The 21,531-nt window shown below is 41.4% G+C and overlaps 1 protein-coding gene across 1 annotated transcript in view; it reads right to left on the reverse strand.

The window, feature by feature from the left end:
- fggy (FGGY carbohydrate kinase domain containing) overlaps positions 1-21,531 on the reverse strand; it is a 274,702-nt gene that overhangs the window by 207,145 nt on the left and 46,026 nt on the right. Inside the window, exon 5 of the mRNA XM_067990291.1 lies at positions 10,775-10,863. Coding sequence (XP_067846392.1) covers positions 10,775-10,863 — 89 coding nt within the window. The remainder of the gene's footprint in view (positions 1-10,774; positions 10,864-21,531) is intronic.

Here is a 21,531-nt window from a genome sequence, read left to right on the forward strand (position 1 = left end):
GGAGATAAATTAAAAAGCAGGACCTCAAAGGTAGTGATCTCAGGATTACAACCAGTGCCACGTGCTAGTGAGTATAGGAACAGGAGAATAGACCAGATGAATGCGTGGCTGCAGGGATGGCGTAGGAGGGAGGGATTTAGATTCCTAGGACATTGGGACCGGTTCTGGGGAAGGTGGGACCTGTACAAGCGGGACGGGTTACACCCGAGCAGAACCGGGACCGATGTCCTCATGGGGGTCTTTGCTAGTGCTGTTGGGGAAGGTTTAAACTAGAATGGCAGGGGGATGGGAACCTGAGCAGGGAGTCAGAGGAGGGGGAAACAAGGATAGAAACAAAAGACAGAAAGGGAAGAAGCAATAGTGGAAGGTAGAGAAAACAAGGGCGAAAAACAAATAGGGCCATAGTGCAAAATAAAACTAAGATGACTAGCAATCTTAAAAAGACAAGGCTAAAGGCATTGTGTCTTAATGCGTGGAGTATTCGCAATAAGCTAGATGAATTAACAACGCAGATAGATAATAACGGTTATGATATATTTGTGATTACAGAGACATGGCTACAGGGTGACCAAGGATGGGAACTGAACATCCAGGGGTATTCAATATTTAGGAAGGACAGGCAAAAAGGTAAAGAAGTGGGGTAGTGTTGTTAGTAAAGGAGGAAATCAATGCAATAGTGAGGAAGGATATTGGCTCGGAAAATCACAATGTAGAATCTGTATGGGTGGAGCTATGAAACACCAAGGGGCAGAAAACGTTGGTGCGGGTTGTCTATTGGCCCCCAAACTGTAGTGGAGATGTAGGGGAGGGCATTAAACAGGAAATTAGAGACACATGCCAGAAGGGTACAACTATAATCATGGGTGACTTTAATCTACATATAGATTGGTTCAACCAAATTAGCAATAATACTGTGGGGGAGGAATTCCTGGAGTGTGTACGTGATGGATTTCTAAACCAATACGTTGAGCAACCAACGAGAGAACAGGCGATCCTAGACTGGGTATTGTGCAATGAGAAAGGATTAATTAACAATCTTGTTGTGCGGGGTCCCTTAGGGAAGAGCGACCATAACATGATAGAATTCCTCATTAAGATGGAGAGTGAAGTAGTTGAATCCGAAACTAGGGTCCTGAATCTAAATAAAAGGAAATTACGAAAGTATGAGGTGCGAGTTGGCTACGATAGATTGGGGAACTTTACTAAAAGGGATGAAGGTGGATAGGCAATGGCTAATATTTAAAGAACGTGTGCAGGAATTACAACAATTATTCATTCCTGTCGGGCGCAAAAATAAAACAGGAAAGATGGCTCAACTGTGGCTTATAAAATAAATTAAGGATAGTATTAGATCCAAAGAGGAGACATATAAAATTGCCAGAAAAAGCGGCAAGCCTGAGGGTTGGGAGCAGTTCAGAATTCAGCAAAGGTGGACAAAGAGATTGATTAAGAGGGGAAAAATAGAGTATGAGAGTAAAGTAGCAGGGAACATAAAAACTGACTGTAATAGCTTTAAATATTTTAAGAGAAAAAGATTAGTGAAGACAAATGTAGGTCCCTTACAGTCAGAAATGGGGGAAATTATAATGGGAAACAAAGAAATGGCACAACAATTAAACACATACTTCACAAAGGAGAACACAAATAACCTCCCAGAAATGTTAGGGAACCAAGGGTCTAGTGAGAGGGAGGAACTGAAGGAAACCAGTATTAGTAAAAAAAAGTGCTAGAGAAATTAATGGGGCTAAAGGCTGACAAATCCCCAGGGCCTGATAATCTACATCCCAGAGTACTAAAAGAAGTGGCCCTGGAAATAATGGATGTATTGATCATCATCTTCCAAAATTCTATAGACTTTGGAACAGTTCCTACAGATTGGAGGGTGGCAAATGTAACCCCACTATTTAAAAAAGGAGGGAGAGAAAAAACAGGGAATTACAGACCAGTTAGCCTAACATCAGTAGTGGGGAAAATGCTGGAGTCTATTATAAAAGATGTGATAACAGAACACTTGGAGGAAATTAACGGGATTGGACAAAGTCAGCATGGGTTTATGAAAGGGAAATCATGCTTAACAAATCTACTGGAGTTTTTTGAGGAGGTAACTAGTAGAATAGATAGGGGAGAACCAGTGGATGTGGTGAATTTGGATTTTCAGAAGGCTTTTGATAAGGTCCCACACAAGAGGTTAGTGTGCAAAATTAAAGCACATGGGATTGGGGGGAATATACTGGCATGGATTGAGAATTGGTTGACAGACAGGAAACAGAGAGTAGAAATAAACGCGTCTTTTTCCGGGTGACAAGCAGTGACAAGTGGGGTACCGCAGGGATCAGTGCTTGGGCCCCAGCTATTCACAATATACATCAATGATTAGGATTAGGGAACTAAATGTAACATTTCCAAGTTTGCAGGCGACACAAAGCTGGGGTGGAATGTGAGCTGTGAGGAGGATGCAAAGAGGCTCCAATGTGATTTAGACAAGTTGGGTGAGTGGGCAAGAACATGGCAGATGCAGTAGAACGTGGATAAATGTGAGGTTATCCACTTTGGTTGTAAAAACAAAAAGGCAGATTATCTGAAAGGTGATAGATTGGGAAAAGAGGAGGTGCAACAAGACCTGGGTGTCCTTGTACACCAGTCACTGAATGCAAGCATTCAGGTGCAGCAAGCATTTAGGAATGTTATGTTGGCCTTCATTGCAAGAGGATTTGAGTACAGGAGCTGGGATGTCTTACTGCAGTTAAACAAGGCCTTGGTGAGACCACATCTGGAGTATTGTGTGCAGTTTTGGTCTCCTTATCTGAGGAAGAATGTCCTTGCCATCGAGGGAGTGCAATGAAGGTTTACCAGAATGATTCCTGGGCTGGCAGGACTGACGTATGAGGAGAGATTGGGTTGACTAGATCTATATTCACTAGAGTTTAGAAGAATGAGAGGTGATCTCATCGAAACATATAAAATTCTAACAGGACTAGACAGACTAAATGCAAGGAGGATGTTCTGGATGGCTGGGGAGTCCAGAACCAGGGGTCACAGTCTCAGGATACGATGTCTGCCATGTGGAGAAATTTTTTCACTCAGAGGGTGGTGAACCTGTGGAATTCTCTACCACAGAAGGCAGTGGAGGCCAAGTCATTAGATGTATTCAAGAAGGAGATAGATATATTTCTTAATGCTAAAGGGATCAAGGGATATGGGGAAAAAGCGGGAACAGGGTACTGAGTTAGACGATCAGCCATTATCATTTTGAATAGCAGCGCAGGCCCAAAGGGCCCAATGGCCTATTTTTGCGCCTATTTTCTATGTTTCTATGACCAGCTGCCGGGCAGGCAACAGAGTTAAAAGATGATAATAAGGTCATGCCGTTAAATTCAGCAGGACCTCCGCGTTGCTGGCATTTCTGGGTTTCCCGGCCACTGACACATACCCCCATTCCATCTCTGCCTCCCCATAAATATCGGGGCCAATGAGTCTACATCACAGGAACAGGCCATTCGGCCCAACTGGTCTATGCCGTCATTTATGTTCCACACGAGCATCCTCCCATCCCGCTTCATCTAACCCTATCAGCATATTCTTCTATTCCTTCTCCCTCATGTGTTTATCTAGCTTCCACTTAAATGCATCTATGCTAGTCGCCTCAACTACTCCTTGTGATAGCACGTTCCACATTCTTACCACTCTTTAGGTGAAAAAGTTTCTCCTGAATTCCCTATTGGGTTTATTAATGACTATTTTATATTTATGACCTTTACTTCTGGACTACCCCACAAGTGGAAACATTTTCTCCACATCTACCCTATCAAACCCTTTCATAATCTTAAAGACCTCTAGCAGGTCACCTCTCAGTCTTCTCTTTTCTGGAGAGAAGAGCCCCAGCCTGCTTAGCCTTTCCTGATAAGTAAATTCTCTCAGTTCTGGTATCATCCCAGTAAATCTTTTTGCACCTTCTCCAATGCCTCTATATCCTTTTTATAATATGGAGACCAGAACTGTGCACAGTACTCCAAGTGTGGTCTATCCAAGGTTCTGTACAAGTTTAACATAACTTTTCTGCTTTTCAATTCTATCCCTCTAGAAATGAACCCCGGTGCTTGGTTTGCTTTTTTTATGGTCTTATTAACCTGCATTGCTACCTTTTGGTGATTTGTGTATCTGTACCCCTAGATCCCTCTGCTCTTCTATCCCATTTAGACTCTTATTATCCAAGTCGTATGTGGCCTCCTTATTCTTCCTACCAAAATGCACCACCTGATGGGGAGGTTAACTAGTGCTGTGGGGAAGGGTTTAAACTAATTTGGCAGGGGAGTGGGCACCAGGATGAAACATTAGAGAGGATAAATAAGCTGCACAGAGGACAGGGAGGGACAAATAGCACTAGAGTGAAGAAAAGTTCAGAAATAGGAGGGACCAGACAAGGGGGAAATGCGAGGCAGAGTAAGATGAGTTTGGAGTGCATCTGCGTAAATGCACGTAGCATGGTGAATAAGGCTGGTGAGCTGCAGCTCAAGTCGCCACATGGGACTATGGTATAGTGGCAATAACAGAGACCTGGCTGAAAGAGGGGGAGGATTGGGTATTTAATATTCCTGACTACAAGGTATTCAGGAAAGATAGGGAAGGAAAGGAATTTGCGGGGGGGGGGGGGGGGGGTTGGCAGTACTATAGCACTGGAAAGGGACGATGTAGTTGAGAGGTCAAAGACATAATCTATTTGGTTAGAATTAAGGAACAATAGAGGAGCTATTATGCTACAGGGTGTATACTATAGGCCATCAAGGAGATAGAGGAGCAAATTTGCAAGAAAATTACAGAAAGATACTATAGAGTAGTGATAATGGGGGACTATCCCAATATAGACTGAGACGGTAACAGTGTAAAGGGCAAAGAGGGGGAGAAATTCCTGAAATATGTACAAGAGAGCTTTCTGGAACAGTGTGTTTCCAGCCCAACAAGGAAGGAAATAGTGTTGGATCTATTTCTGTGGAATGGAGTTAGGCAGGTGGAGCATGTTTCAGTGAGGGAGCATTTGGGGAACAGTGATCATAATATCAATAGGTTTAGAATAATTATGGCAAAGGACAAGGAACAATCAAATGTGAAAATACTTAACTGGAGTAGGGCTAATTTCAGTGAATTAAAAAGGGATGTTGCCCAGGTGGATTGGAATCAAAAATTGGCAGGCAAGACAGTAATTGAACAATGGGAAGCCTTCAGGGAGGAGTTTGTTCAGGTACAGAGTGGACACATTCCTATGAGGGGGAAAGGAAGGGCATCCAAAGCTAGAGCTCCCTGGATGACTAAAGATATAGAGATTAAAATGAAACAGAAAAAGAACGCTTATGATGAAAGTAGGGTTTATAATAGAGTAGGGAACCAGGCTAAATACAGAAAGTACAGAGGAGATCTGAAAAAGGGAATAAGAGGGGCAAAGAGAGAGTATGAGAATAGACTAGCGGCTAACATAAAAGAACACCCAAAAGTCTTTTATAAACATATAAATAGTAAAAGGGTAGTCAAAGGAAGGGTGGGACCGATTCGGGACAGAAAAGATCTTCCTGTGGAGGCAGAGGGCATGGCTGAGGCACTAAATAAATGCTTCGCATCCGTCTTCACTAGAGAAGAGGATGCTGCCACTGTAGCAGTAAAGGAGGAGGTAGCAGCGATATTGGATAGGATAAAAATAGATAAAGGAGGCATTTGAAAGTTCGGCAGTACTCAAAGTAGAAAAGTCACCCGGTCTATATGGGATGGATCCTAGGTTACTGAGGGAAGTAAGGGTGGAAATTGCAGAGGCTCTGGCCACAATCTTCCAGTCTTCCTTAGATATAGGGACGATGCCAGAGGACTAGAGGATTGCAAATGTTACACTCTGTTCAAGAAAGGGGAGAGGGATAAACCCAGCAATTACAGGCCCGTCAGCCTAATGTCAGTGATGGGAAAACTTTTAGAGACAATAATCAGGGACAAAATTAATTGGCACTTGGAAAAGTATGGGTGAACATATGAAAGTCAGCATGGATTTGTTAAAGGAAAACAGCGTTTGACTAACTTGTTTGAGTTCTTTGATGATGTAACGGAAAAGGTTGATGAGGGTAGAGCGGTTGATGTTGTGTATATGGACTTTCAAAAGGCATTTGATAAAGTACCACATATTAAACTTATTAACAAAATTAAAGCCCATGGGATTAAAGGGACAGTGGCAGCTTGGATACAAAATTGGCTAAAGGACAGAAAGCAGAGAGTCGTGGTGAACGATTGTTTTTCATACTGCAGTGAAGTATACAGTGGTGTTCCCCAGGGGTCAGCATTAGGACCACTGCTCTTTTTGATATACATTAATGACCTGGACTTGGGTACAGAGGGTATAATTTCAAAGTTTGGAGATGACACGAAACTTGGAAATGTGGTAAACAATGCAGAGGATAGTAACAGACTTCAGGAGGACATAGACAGACTGGTGAAATGGGCAGACACATAGCAGATGAAATTTAATGCGGAGAAGTATGAAGTGATACATTTTGGTAGGAAGATTGATGAGAGGCAATATAAACTAAATGGTTCAATATTAAAGGGGGTGCAGGAACAGAGACACATGGGGGTGCACATACACAAATCTTTGAAGGTAGCAGGACAATTTGGGAAGGCTGTTGAAAAGCATATGGGATCCTGGCTTTATTAATAGAGGCATAGAGTACAAAAGCAAGGAAGTTATACTAAACTTTTATAAAACACTGGTTAGGCCTCAACTAGACTATTATGATAAATTCTGGGCACCACACTTTAGGAAGAATGTCATGGCCTTAGAGAGGGTGCAGAAGACATTTACTGGAGTGGTACCAAAGATGAGGGACTTCAGTTACGTGGAGAGAGTGGAGAAGCTGGGGTTATTCTCCTTAGAACAGAGAAGTTTAAGGGGAGATTTGATCAAGGTGTCCAAAATCATTAACGGTTTTGATGCAGTAAGTAAGGAGAAACTGTTTCTAGTGACAGAAGGGTCGGTAACCAGAGGACACAGATTTAAGGTGATCGGCAAAAGAGCTAGAGGCGACATGACAAAACATTTTTTTACGTGGTGAGTTGTAACAATCTGGAATGCACTGCCTGAGAGATCCAATAGTAACTTTCAAAGGGGAATTGGATAAATACTTGAAGGGAAAAAAATTACAAGGCCATGGGGAAAGAGCAGGGGAATGGGACTGACTGGATAGCTCTTTCAAAGAGCCGGCACAGGCACGATGGGCCAAAAGGCCTCCTCCTGTGCTGTACCTACTATTATACTATGACACTTATCTATATTCATTTGCCAATTACACGCCCATTCTGCAAATTGATTAAAGTCTTCTTGTATTTTGTTGCAGTCTCCCTCAGGGTTAACTATACCCCCCAATTTGGTGTCGTCCGCAAATTTTGAAATTGTACTTTCCATTCCCGAGTCCAAGTGTTTTCCAGAGTGTATTGATAAAGAAAAACCCGGATGTTCTGTATACTGATTTTCAAAAGGCATTTGATCAGGTGCCGCATAAGAGGAAGACTTGCTTGCTCCACACAACATGTAACCTTTGTACTGCGCAGCCAATGGCCAAAGTAACCGTGACTGCCAGTTTTTATCTATTGGGCTCCTTTCTGGCTAGCACTGGGGACATCTGCAATGTCAGCCAATTTGCTGCCCGTATCAAGATTTCACAGATGCATTATTCACAGGGCCAATGGCTTCATCTCTTTTGCCACTGACCAACAGCAGCAACATGCAAGGACAATACAATTCTACAAAATGTCTGACATTCTGAGTCATCAGCTACACCCACATTGCCATTTAAGCCCCTTGGCACAATGCTGTATCATATATGAATTAAAACAAAATTTTTCATCTCAATGTAGCATGGTGCATGGCCACCAGCAAAGAATCATGCAGGTCAACACCTGCTTCCCTGGAAGCTCTCGTGATGCTTTCATTTTAAAGCAATAATCTATGCCACCAAATTGGAAGATTGCCACCAAGATGGCAAAAGGCTAATCTAGACAGTTGTGGCACGTTATACCTATACTAAATACAGAAGCAGATTGCAAATAGAACTACTGAACTTGCATTTATATAGCACCTTTCATGACCTCAGGGTGTCTCAAAGCAGTTCACAGCCAAAGAATTGCTTTTAAAGTGTAGTTATTTTAGTTTTGTAGGCAAACGCAGCAGCCAATTTGCACACATCAAGGTTCCACAAACATCAGTGATCAGTTAATCTGTTTTTGGAGGTGTTGATCAGTAAGCAGGTGGCTAGGCCCTCGTTCTGCTATTTCAGGTACTAAACTAGCTGATTTAGAGAATTAGTGTCGCTCCTTCATCATTAGCTGATGCACTGTGTGGGAGAGGAAAGCTATGTTTTACCCCACAGACTGCGAACAGCTTTATCTTGAGTAAACAAGCAGGAGTACATTTTTCCAGAAGCTTTTCGTAACCTACCGTCAACCCATGAACAGCACATGAACAATATTTTCTAGGCTTTAGTTATTTTTTACTTAACAAAATCAATATAGCATGTACTTAACTACAATACAACATGTAAACATTTACATTTTTTGGAGGACTCCTCCTGCATCATTGTAGTTGGAACCTGGAAGAGACTTTCATTCAGCCAAAAATAATACAAACTATCAGATGGTGATGTCACTCTGGTATAGTTCCACACCAGAATGCCAAAAGGGTTTTTCTAACATTGCAATTCCACATGATTAGATAGATATTTAGAGAATTTAAAGGGAGCCTCTTCTTGCAATGTTAACTTTTTAAATAAAATGAAAAGTCAGTGTGCGATATAGAACAGTTCTTAATTGTATGAAATGGATGGGCAACAGGATGATCAGACTTAGGTTTCAGGTGAATTGTTTGTATCATTTTATTGTTTGTAGATTAATTTTTAGCTTTTTTGAATATATGTGGATTTTCCCTCTTGCCAAAAAAGAAGTGCAGCTTCTGCAGCAAGCACACAATGTCACAGATAATAATTAAGCAATCACGTATCACTGGAGCAGTTACCGTTGAGAATGAAGCAACAATTAGATAACACAGAAATCAATGCCGGGACTGGCTACAACAGACATGGTACCTTCACAAGTAGAAACCCAAGAGTGGTCATAAAGCACTAATCTCAAGGAGTGCAGATGACACCATAACTACAAGAGTGAACCTTGAGCAGTTTCTACTTGTGATCTGAAAAAGCAAGAAGAGATTAACGTTTTGTAATCACTCCATGTACCTTTTTTGTAATACAGTATATAATATGGAGTAAGTGAGCATTTTCTACTTTTTTTTCTTTTTGGCTGTTAGTAGTCTCAATATGGACATCACCGCCAGCAAGTTCTATGCAATTGATTACAATGTTTATTCATAGGAAGTAACAATAACAGTACCTATCATACAACAATACTATCAGTACATATCTAACATCATTTTATGTGCTATGTATTGTTTGAAGCAGTACTTTAAGAAAGAAAGAACTTGGATTTATATAGTGCCTTTCAAAGCACTTTACAGCCAATGAAGTACTTTTGAAGTGCAGTCACTGTTGTAATGTAGGAAACTGCCAGCCAATTTGCAAACAGCAATACGATAATGACCAGATAATCTGCTTTAGTAATGTTGGTTGAGGGTTAAATATTGGCCAGCACACCTGGGAGAACTCCCCTACTCTTCTTCAAATAGTGCCATGGGATCTTATATGTCCACCTGAGAGGGCAGATGGGGCCTCGGTTTAACATCTCATCCAAAAGACGGCACCTCCAACAGTCCAGCACTCCCTCAGTACTGCACTGGAGTGTCAGCCTAGATTTTGTGCTCAAGGATCTGGAGTGGGTCATAATTTACGCTATGTTTGGGTATTATTACCTTTCATAAAAACAGTTGCATTTTAAGCAACCATACCAAACTATTAATGGAGTTAGTAGCAGAAAAAGATCCTATTCAAGGTTAAAACGCTCCCATTTTTGAAACAGAAAATTCATGCATGTTGCTATTGATATCCCATGAGGTACTCTATCTTGTATCAGTTTCTTGCTTCTAAAATGCTTTCAAACAATATTCTATATAGTACTTGTGTACAGCAACTGAATTTCTAAAAATAGTTTGTTTTGCTCTTGTTCAAACCTACAATAGATTTTTGTACCAGTTACTATTTAGTTTTCTCAGAGGGTAACATTACTTATGGTCACAACTGTCGTTGTTTGCTCTCTTCTTCCCATCTTTAAACTGCTTCATCCTGGGTCTGTGTACAACAGCTAACAGAAACACATTGACTCCTTGAGATCATTTTCTTGAAATAGAAAACAGCATATGCATCTCATATTTCACATGAAACCACTATTTTACTGAGAGTACAGACACACTGAGTCATGTCAGGCAGTGGAAAGAGGGAGTTAACAAATGTCAGTCCAGAGAACAGCAGCTCCCTTTCATATTATGGGTCCAATCCACAATATCACCTGCAAACTCTGCCCCCACCCCTCATCCCACGAGAGAATTAATGAAGACTGTCTCATCAAACAGTCTTTACTTTGTCAAATTAAGGCACATTGTCCAGGATTAGCTTGTCCGCTTAAGCTCCAAGATGATCTCATCTTCTGGCTCAGTATCAGAAGGTCCGAATGGAAGGATGCCAAAACTACATCTGCAACACCCCCCAACCACTTTGGCATGGTTTACTTCTCCCAGAAGACTCCCACTGCAGTAATGATCAGTCCTTATTGCAGCAATACCAGACTTTATGTAAACAAATACCTTGTGGTTGCACCTGTGGCTTTCCAAGATAGAAAATCAGGGAGATCAAAGAAATGACCAGCTTTTTCCCAGCAAATGCTTCGCAGTTTCTGGCAAGTTCAAACAACAAACACAGTTAATAGTGTCATTCCAAAAACGAGCAAATATCCTTTTCATGTGGTATATATAAAGATATTTTGTTTCTTTGATTTTAATTGTGCTTGCACAAAACATTTAAAACCAATTATCACACTATTTTAAAAAAATGTGTTACATATAAATTAATCTGCTTTTAAAGCTGTGTATATTTGTTAGTACAATAGCTCACACTTAAAAATCCAAAATTTAAAGCTGCTACATCACAATTCATATCCTAAGAAATCTTGAGTTCTCATTTTCAAAAAAATACATTGTAAAAGTATCAGAATTTGATGTTATTTTCAAGTTATGTTTTTCAATATTGTAATCACTCTGCAAGGTTCTGTATTTTCCAGCTGATGTTATTCCAGATGCGTAAGCGACCAAGTGAGTGAAAAACATTAAGGGGCCGCGGGGCCTGTAATAACCTGATCAATCCTAAGTGGAAACAACACAACTAAGGAAGAATTTTCTTTTTCTTCTCTGCTCGAATCTCCTTGTGCCATGCATTATTCCCAGTTTAAAGGAGAGTGCGGACCTGTTCCCAACCTCTGTCAATACTACTCCATACACAGTTTCCAGGAGGTGTATAAAAGAAGATTTAATGACTGGCACGCATCACTTCTCCATGACAGCACTCTGAGATTGGAAATGCTACACATGATAAATTATAAAAGCAAACCTGCAGTTTAGCATTCCATGACACTACACCATGCCCCAACAACTAACACAATTTAAAATAATGCAAAGCAACAGAAACATCTTTTTATCAGAAACTGAATCCAATAAATAGAAGGGATGATCTCTTAGCCTTCTTTTTTACTGTTTCAATGTCCAAAATTGCAGCAGTCCAGTGACCACTTTAAAATCTACCAGTTGGAGGTTTAACCTTTTTCCCTGCAATGCAACGGTGGTGTCATTATGTTGCACATCTTGACTAAGAGGAAAGAATGTTTAGGAAGTATAAACTGCACACATGTTTTGTTGAGAAGGAATTTTAAATCTAATAACTTCAGAACAAAAGTTATTTTAGTAAACACATTTGCAGAGGAATTCTTTTGATTTTTATATCTGAAAATGGTGGGGTCAGAAGGCTTCACTTTGGCACATTTCCTTTTCAACATATTTCAGGCAACTTTCCCATAATCTCTGAAGTGCCGAAGAAATCATCATTTTTGAAAAGCTGCAGTCCTAGAGTTACCATTACCTGGATACTCCATGCTATCGGAGTCCAAATCCAGGTACTAGGTAACACGGAGCATCCAGGGAAAGCATAGTCCACTGAATTGTCTGCAATGATTAATGCTATCTGCAGTTTACAGTTGGATCTGAATTGCCCTTTGTTGCCCTGGTCTATACTTCAGAACTGCAGGCTAGAGACAGCCTGAAAGCAGACATTTTGCGTAGAATTCTTCCAATGTTACATCACAAACTTCTGCTCCAGTCCTAAAGTATCAAAGCAGAGTAACAATAAGCAACTGAGAGATGCCAAAATATATACCTATATATCCTCAATGGATATATAAATACTATATAAATATAAGTATTTATATTGTATTATAATTCAGTAGAGCACATTTTTCCTTAAACTCTATCTGATCTTAGGTCAAGATGAAAAGGCAGCTTTCTAATTTATACTACTGTGTCTCCCACCCCACCCCTCCTCCTGAGAAAAACATTAATTAATTCTCAGGCTGTAATCTTACTGAGGTCAACTTCACACACTTCTATTTGTGTCTACTATACATATCTCGGTTGACAGTATTGATGGCCTAACATTACAGGGGAGCACTTGGCTAAAACTCGTCAAGCGTAAATGACTAGCTGTTAAAACCTCTATGAAGATCCCTCAGTTGAAAATAAAGAGCTATATCAATCACCTTACCAAAGGTAAATACTGCAATATTATTTAAGCTGGTAGGAAGCTTACAGTAAAGGTCAATGGCCAAAATCATCTTAAACCTAACTGCAGAAGACCAGTAGTTATTTAAAAAAAAGCCAATACACCAGTCCTGAAGAAGCAGAAACACAAATGATTACAAACCTTGAGTGGTCATCAAACTTGACAGTTAAGGTCCTAAGTGATGTAAGTCCTTATCATGGCAAATAATACTCCGCCTTTGTCATGTGTCTAAGGAAATAGACCTATAGCAAACTCCTGCTTATTTTTCCTTTATAACTGATGTTTTCCACAGTGACAAGCTTGCCTATAGCTAGATTGCTATTTAAAAAGCTGTACAGAAATGGAATGATCCATCTTGGGAGGGCCAGGGTTTGGCAGGACCAGTCACAATCTGTAGAACCACACCTCCAATGAGTTGGTTACATGGAACAATATTAACAGCAACTGTAGAAAGTTTCACAAACCAGAATTTTTTTTAAAAAATCATTCTTCAGGATGTGGTCATCACTGGCATTTATTGCCCATCCCTAGTTGACTTGGTGGAGCATCTTCCTGAACTGCTGCAGCCCATGTGATGAAGGTATACCCGCAATTCTTTTAGGTAGGGAGTTCCAGGGCTTTTACCAAGCAACAATGACGGAACAACAATGTATATCTAAGTCAAGATGATGTGTGACTTGGAAGATATTCCATTGCATCTGCTGCCCATGTCCTTCTAGGTGATGGAGATTGCAGGTATGGGGGCTGCTGCCGAAGAAGCTTTGGCGATTTGCTACAGTGCATCCTATGGATAGTACACACTGCAGTCAGTGGTGGAGGGCGTGGATCAAGCGGATCGCTTTGTCCTGAATGGTGTTGGGCATCTTGAGTGTTGTTCCAGCTGCATTTTTCCAGGCAAATGGAAAATATTTCATTACAGTCCTGACTTGTAGATGGTGGAGAGGCTTTGAAGGGTCAGGAGTTGAGCCACTCGCCGAATACCCAGGCTCCGACCTGCTTTAATAGCTATGAGTTTTATGTGGCTGGTCTAGTTGAGTTCCTGGTCAACGGTGACCCCCAGGAAGTTGATGGTGGGGACCTCAATGATGGTAATGCCATTGAATATTAAGGGGAGGTGGTTAGACTCTCTCTTGTTGGACTTGGCGATTGCCTGGCACTTGTGTGGCACAAATGTTATTTGCAACTTATCAGTCCCAGCCTGGATTTTATGAAAACAAACCATCTAGTCTAGTCTCAGTCTCCTGCTTGATCCCCACACCTTGCAATATTCTTTTTCAAGCAGTCATCAAATTCCCTTTTGAAAGTAATTATGGACTCGGCTTCAACAACGGTTTGTGGCTGAGAATTCCACATCCTAAACACCCTCTAAAAATATTTTTTCCTAACCTCCCTTTAATTCTTTTTGAGTTCATCTTAAATTTGTGCCTCCGCATTACCATCTTGTCAGCCGATCGAAACGTTTATTACTTTTTTTTTTAATATCATAACTCTTCATAATCTTAAAGACTATCACTTCACCCCTCAATCCCAATGAAAAATGTACTAACTTCTCAAGTCTCTTTATAACTCTGGTTAGCATCCCAATAAACCTTGGTAGTATCCAAGTTTTCTATCCTGCAACTTTTCCATTACTTTTGTATCCTTTCCATAAAGGGGGCATCCCAAAATCATAAACAATACTTCTACTGTAACCTAATTAAGGTCCTATACATTTTTAAAATTTTCTCCGTGTTTTTGTATTCTGTGCCTCCAGATACAATACAGAGGATTCCATTTGCCTTTTTTATAGGCTTATCAAATTGTACTGCCACCTTTAATGACCTGTGTATCTGCACACCAAGGTTCCTCTGCTCCTCTACTCTTTAAAAAAATTAACATTTGAAGTGTACTTCCTTTCCCCATTCTTACTTTCAAAATGTATAACCACATTTTCTACATTGAACTGTCTACCCATCCTGTGAGCCTATGTCCTCCTGCACTATTTCTCGGGCCTTGTCTTAAATTGCCATACCTCCCCAATTTGATCTCATCAGCACATTTTGATATTGATCACTCAGTTCCTAAATTATGCTGCTAAATCAAGACATCCAAATTCAACTTTCCCTTCCTTCCTCACAGTTGTTGTCCCCTTCCTGATGAAGTATGGATTCAAAAGATATTGTTCATTCTCCAATATCTCAATCAAGTGGCCACTCTTCATGCGTGCACCTAGATAGTAGTCCTGATTTTAACTCAGAGCGGGAATTGGATGGGCAGAGGGGCAGGATGAGTGGCAAGCCCCCATGATGTCACCTGCATACAGCCAGGATGATCTCAGGCCTCATTTTAACATGATTGACGGCGGCCCAACCGATCATCTTGGGAAACGACAGCCCGCACATTTTTTCTGCCCAATTTATGGCAGGCCACCGTTGGCCTATTTAAAATAGGAGTGCACCTCTTAAAGTGAAGTTGCAGTCTCTGCTTTCACATTTCATTCTAACAGTGTGGGCATAATTCTGGAGACAGTAAAGAGTTGAAGGGCTACCCCCAGGTTTTCTGATGCCTCCCTGGAGATCCTGGTGGAGGAGGTCAGGGAAAGGTCAGTGGTACTGTTCCCCAGCACCTACAAGAGCATCCCCAGGGTGACAATCCAGCAGGCCTGGAGAGGTGGCTGAAAGAGTCAGTGGTAGCAGCATCACGCCCAAGACCTGGGTTTAATGTTGGAAGAGGTTCAATGATCTCACAAGAGCACTAAGGGTGAGTACAGCTCTTCATCTCTCCATCTCTCTCAACAATACCTGACAACAATCCTTTCACCCCTTCCTCCATCACTCTAAACAATTCTCTCACCTTCATCACTTCCTTCAGCATACGATCAGAAGGGCATACTGCAATACCTCTCTTTCTCATTCCAAACACAATTCACAACTTCCTTTGCTGTCTTTACATCACATACTGACAGCATTCTCCTCTCACATCCTAGGACGTACACAACCAGCAACTCCTCCCAGCATTCCTTCCTCACTTCACATTCTACGTACTTTGTTTTCTATCCATCACCTTCCATCCTCATTCCATCTTGCTTCTTCTCCATCTCTCAACACTTGCACTATATGCACAAACTCTACACATCGCCACTTACCTTTTCAACAGCCACTCACGAACTCTCACCCTCTCCTTCTGCAGGACATTACAGCACATAATACCAGGGAGAGGAGCAAGACCAGCTGATATTGTAGCCCTCACCCAAATGGAACATGAAGCCCTGGGGATTAGTAGCCCAGGAAAAGCCATGAGCATCAGGGAAGGTGAGGCCAATGGCTTATCTGCATTTTACTTGTAACCCTTCATTCACCTCAGCAAATATTCAGCAAGCTTCACAACTTCAAGCTGCAATCTAAAGACTGTCACTTGCTAATGTCCAACCTCTCAGCGCCATCCTAACTTTTCTCTTTCCTCTAGGTCTTTCTTAGCATCTGGAACCTGCTGAAGAAGACACCTCAGAGGAAGACAATCTTCCTGAGGAGGCACTGTCACATTCTCCATCCCTCCCAAGCACCAACACAGACATTGGCACTATGGTTGGGTTAGATAGTGAGGCAGAGGGGTCTGCACGTGGTGAAACACCTAGCACAAGTGAGCAGCAGCAGGTACTGGCGGCAGGGAGAGTCCAGGAAAGAGCTCATCAGAGCAGGACAGTCATGAGGACTTCAGGGCCCCAGCCATGAAAAGAAAACTGCTTACCTCTCACAAGCAGTTATATAGGGTATTGGAAGTCCTTCCAAGGAATTTCAGCATTATGACTGAAAGTATGGAAGAGTCCGCTTCAAGCATGTATGGCCAGGAAATCAGCTGGAACAAACTGCCTTGGCAGCAGCTGAGGTGCAACAGTCTGCAGGCAGGACCTCATAGGCTCCAACAACCAGAAATCACCAGCCATGAGCATCTCAAGTCATGAGCAGCAGCAGCAGCCTTCCACCAACATTGCTGCGGCCACTAGGGGAGCATCTCATAGAATTAGTTGACTTAGGAAACCATCTTATAGCTGCCTGGATTGACACTGAGTGAGAAATTAATTGAAGGCAAAAATCACATTTGGCACTTTGGTCTGCAGTGTGGTTTCATAGGAGCTTCTACATAAGAACATAAGAAATAGGAGCAGGAGTAGGTCATACGGTCCCTCAAGCCTGCTCCTCCATTCAATAAGATAATGGTTGATTTTATACCTCAACTCCACTTTCCCGCCCTATCTCCATATCCCTTGATTGCTTTAGTGTCCAAAAATCTATCGATCTCAGTCTTGAATATACTCAACGACTGAGCATCCACAGCTCTCTGGAGCAGAGAATTCCAAAGATTCACAACCCTCTGAGTGAAGACATTTTTCCTTATCTCAGTCCTAAATGGTCGACCCCTTATCTTGAGACTATGATCCCTAGTTCTAGACTCTCCAGCCAGAGGAAACAGCCTCTCAGCATCTACCCTGTCAAGCCCTCTAAGAATTTTATACGTTTCAATAAGATCACCTCTCATTCTTCTCAACTCCAGAGAATATAGGCCCATTCTACACAATCTCTCCTCATAGGAAAACCCTCTTCATCTCAAGAATCAATCTAGTGAACCTTCATTGCATCCCCTCTAAGGCAAATATATTCTTCCTTAGGTAAGGAGACCAAAACTGTACACAGTACCTCAGGTGTGGTCTCACCAGAGCCCTGTATAATTGCAGCAAGACCTCCTTATTCTTATACTCCAACCCCCTTGCAATAAAGGCTAACATACCATTTGCCTTCCTAATTGCTTACTGTATCTGCATGTTAACTTTCTGTGATTTGTATACAAGTACAACCAAATCTCTCTGACTACCAACATTTCTTAGTCTCTCACCTTTTAAAAAATATTCTGCTTTTCTATTCTTCCTACCAAAGTGAATAATTTCACATTTCCCCACTTTATACTCCGTCTGCCATCTTCTCGCCCACTCACTTAACCTGTCTATATCCCTTTGCAGCCTCTTTGCGTCCTTCTCACAGCTTACTTTCCCACCTAGCTTTGTATCGTCAGCAAACTTGGATACATTATACTCATTCCCTTCATCTGAGTCATTGATATATATTGTAAACAGCTGAGGCCCAAGCACTGATCTATACAGTACCTCACTAGTTATAACCTGCCAACCTGAAAATGACCCATTTGTTCCTACTCTCTGTTTCTGTCCGTTAACCAATCCTCTATCCATGCTAATATATTACCCACAATCCCATGAGCCCTAATCTTGTGTAACAACCACATGTGTGGCATCTTATCGAATGCCTTTTGAAAATCCAAATATACTACATCCACTGGTTCCCCCTTATCTACCCTGCTAGTTACACCCTCAAAAAACTCTAATAGATTTGTCAAACATGATTTTCCTTTCATAAAACCTTGTTGACTCTGCCTAATCATATTATGATTTAAATGCCCTGTTACTACATCCTTAGTAATAGATTCTAGCATTTTCCCTACTACTGAAGTCAGGCTATTTGGCCTATAGTTCCATTTTCTCTTTTGTCATTAATATACAAGTTGGCTGAATGGTTTCAATATGCTTTGGTGGTGATGGATGTAACAAGAACTGTAAATGCAGAGGGGCTTTGTGTAAGTTTTCAGTGTAGTCACCACAATCACTCTGCAATTAACTCATTCCTCGCATCTCTTGCTGCAAGTTGACGTGACCCTCCTTCTTCTGCTGCTTCCTTGCCTTCACCCTGGTCTTCCTCGTCCAAAGAAGACTGCTTCTGCGCCTCCTCTCCAAATGCAGTCCTCTCTGTATGGCAAAGTTGTGCAGGATGCAGCACACCACTATGACTCCGTCACTCTGTAACCTCCTCCAGCCCTACAACCCGCCAAGATCTTCTGTTCTTCCAACTCTGGCCTATTGCACATCCCAGTTTTAATTGCTCCACCATTGCCAGTCATGCCTTCAGCTGCTTAGGCCCTAAGCTCTGGAATTCCCTCCCTAAACCTCTCCACCTTTCTCTCCTCCTTTAAGATGCTTCTTAAAACCTACCTCTTTGACCAAGCTTTTGGTCACCTGTCCTAATATCTCCTTATGTGGTTCAGTGTCAAATTTTGTTTGATAACGCTCCTGTGAAGCACCTTAGGATGCTTTACTACGTTAAAGGCGCTATATAAATGCAAGTTGTTGTTGTGGGGCATAATGTAGGGAGCTCCCAGTCCTTTTCAAACACCTGAACCTCTATTTGAGCAGCTCAATGGCTCAGGCATAGTGGGGTTGCGGAAGTGTGTCATCAGCAAAGTATGCATGGGTTATTGCTTATCCCACAGCAGACATCCTGTCACATTCGTGAAAGGGTTGAATATTGGGGGAATGGTTGAATGTTGCAGGATAAAAGCATTGTGACAGCTGCCTGGGTACCTTGCACAAACTGGCATGATCTCTTTCTGTGATCGGAGACTAACTGGGCATTAATGGTTTGATAGCTTTTCCTATTCACGAATGCTGCTGGTTGGTGTTCTGGTGCCTTGATGGCAACATGTGTGCAGTCAATGACTCTCTGGACACAAGCAAAGCCAAGCACTGCTGCAAATCCCCAAGCTCTCACCTGTTGACTGTTGAGGCCAATGTGGAAAGTGATATACTGGTTAGCCCTGGCAGGCAGGGCATTGGTGACCTGCTTAATACAGCTGTGTACTGCAGACTGGGTGATGCGGGTTATGTCCTGTGTGTCAGATTTTAGCCACGCGGCTAATCTTATAAATTAATAGGCCCGAGAGTGTAGTTGCAGCAACTTTAAGACTTTATTAAGAAGTACAAAGTTTAGCTTCTGCCTTATCTTATATTAATGTAGCAATCATAGTAGACGTGCAAGTCCCACGCATTCACAGTAACTTACATCAGGTCAGCTTGCTACAGGGAACCTTAGACGCCCTGAGGTTGATCTTTAGTGTCCCTAATCCAAGCTGCACCCACAAGGCTACTAGAGTACACCAATCTTTATACTTCTCCCCTCAACACACCTACTTCTGTCACAGGATATGATGTAACCACAGCACCTTGTTTGAAAAATGGTAGAAGCTGGCTTTGTCGGGTCTGTAGTTCAGACAGTAGGCCTCATCCCTTCTTAGCTGCTCCATTATACTTCTGGATCCATGGTAACCGTGCTTAACTATTTTAAAAGTATACACTCTTAAAGTCATGTGATACAATTCTCATCTAAGGGTGTATTGCCTACAGCATACAGATAATTCCTACACCAGCTGTCTTATCTTGCTCAGGCTGCTTATTCTGCAAAGAGATGTTTTAAACACATGCTGCACCCATTACACGAGTTAACCCATGATGCTTTCTGCTAATGTCAAGTTATCCCAACCTAAGTCATTTTTACACTATTACCCCTAAAACTGTAGCAGACTGGAAGGAGCCAGTGGCAAAGAAATGATGGGTATGGTGATTTTCACAGCCACTGACAAAGCATGGTCCCCTGGTCCTGCTGGGTGGGGTTGGTTAAAATTGTCCTCAATGTATGTTGGCATGTACAGGCATCACCGCTGAGTTTCATCCAAACTTCACTTGACTTTCACGGAGCACAGGAGATGAAACCCTGTTTGATTTTTCCTACGTCAGGAATACTAAGGCCAATAGTAGCACTCCAAATGCTGCCCTGGCTGAGATCAGTTTACTCAGCGGATTGGAGATCGAATCTGGGACCTTCCTGGACTGCATGGCTCAGTACCACACTAGGAAATACATTTACCCACGGAAAACTTACAGGGACCATTTCTCCTGTGCTTTAATCCCTTAGCTTTGTTGACCTTCCACATCCTGAACCTTGTTACTGTGGCTTTTTTTTGTGTTTATAAAGTTAGAAGGCTCCAGCTGCTCAAAGCAGACAGAAAACAATTCACATTTGGCACTCATTAACCCAGCAGCTGGCATTATTAGGACCAGATGAGGAAGAAAAAACGATTCTGGATAGGGCAGTAAGGAACAAAAAAGCCAAATTCTAGCTTGCATCTGACAAACATTTACAAGCCATATGTCAATTTGAAAGGCATAATATATTATTTCTGGTATGGTACCAATTAACTCCAAAGTTTAAACATAAACATGTTATTACATTTTCTAATTATTATATTTCACTAATTCCTAGAAACAGTTTTCCCAGTCAAGCAATATATTTAACAAAATTAATAGCTTTCATTACATTTGTGAATACAATTTGAACAAGGTGTTTCTGTAGTCTATACTTATCTCAATATATGGGAATTAAAGTAAAGTATGACATCGTCTTACTTAAAACTTCAATATTAAAATGCATTCATAATGTAAAGGAGCGACAGCTACTTCCTCGATCTGCTTTGTCCCAATCACTTGTAATACACTGTCTAGTAATATTATTAAAACCTGAAGACATGGTTAGTGGTGCTGCAGAGCATACGGTCAATAATGTACTGTATGACTGAATTATGCAAGAATGTACAAATCAGAACAACAAATGGGAAGACTTGTTTCTACTTGTGTAATGTTTCTGAATAAATTACATCTAACCATATCCTTTGCCGGCAGGTACATCCTGTGTTGTACTGTTTGTGAAGATATGAAAATACATGTAGCTACACATCATTTTTTAAAAAAGATTCAACCAGTTCCAAATAATTATTAACATCCTTAAGCTAATTTACTATTTTTGAGCATTTTACTTTAAACAAAGATCAACAGAGACATAATTGGAGAAAATGGCATGGGTAA

This window comes from Heptranchias perlo, chromosome 9 (assembly GCF_035084215.1).
Source record: "Heptranchias perlo isolate sHepPer1 chromosome 9, sHepPer1.hap1, whole genome shotgun sequence".
Classification (NCBI taxonomy): Eukaryota; Metazoa; Chordata; class Chondrichthyes; order Hexanchiformes; family Hexanchidae; genus Heptranchias; species Heptranchias perlo.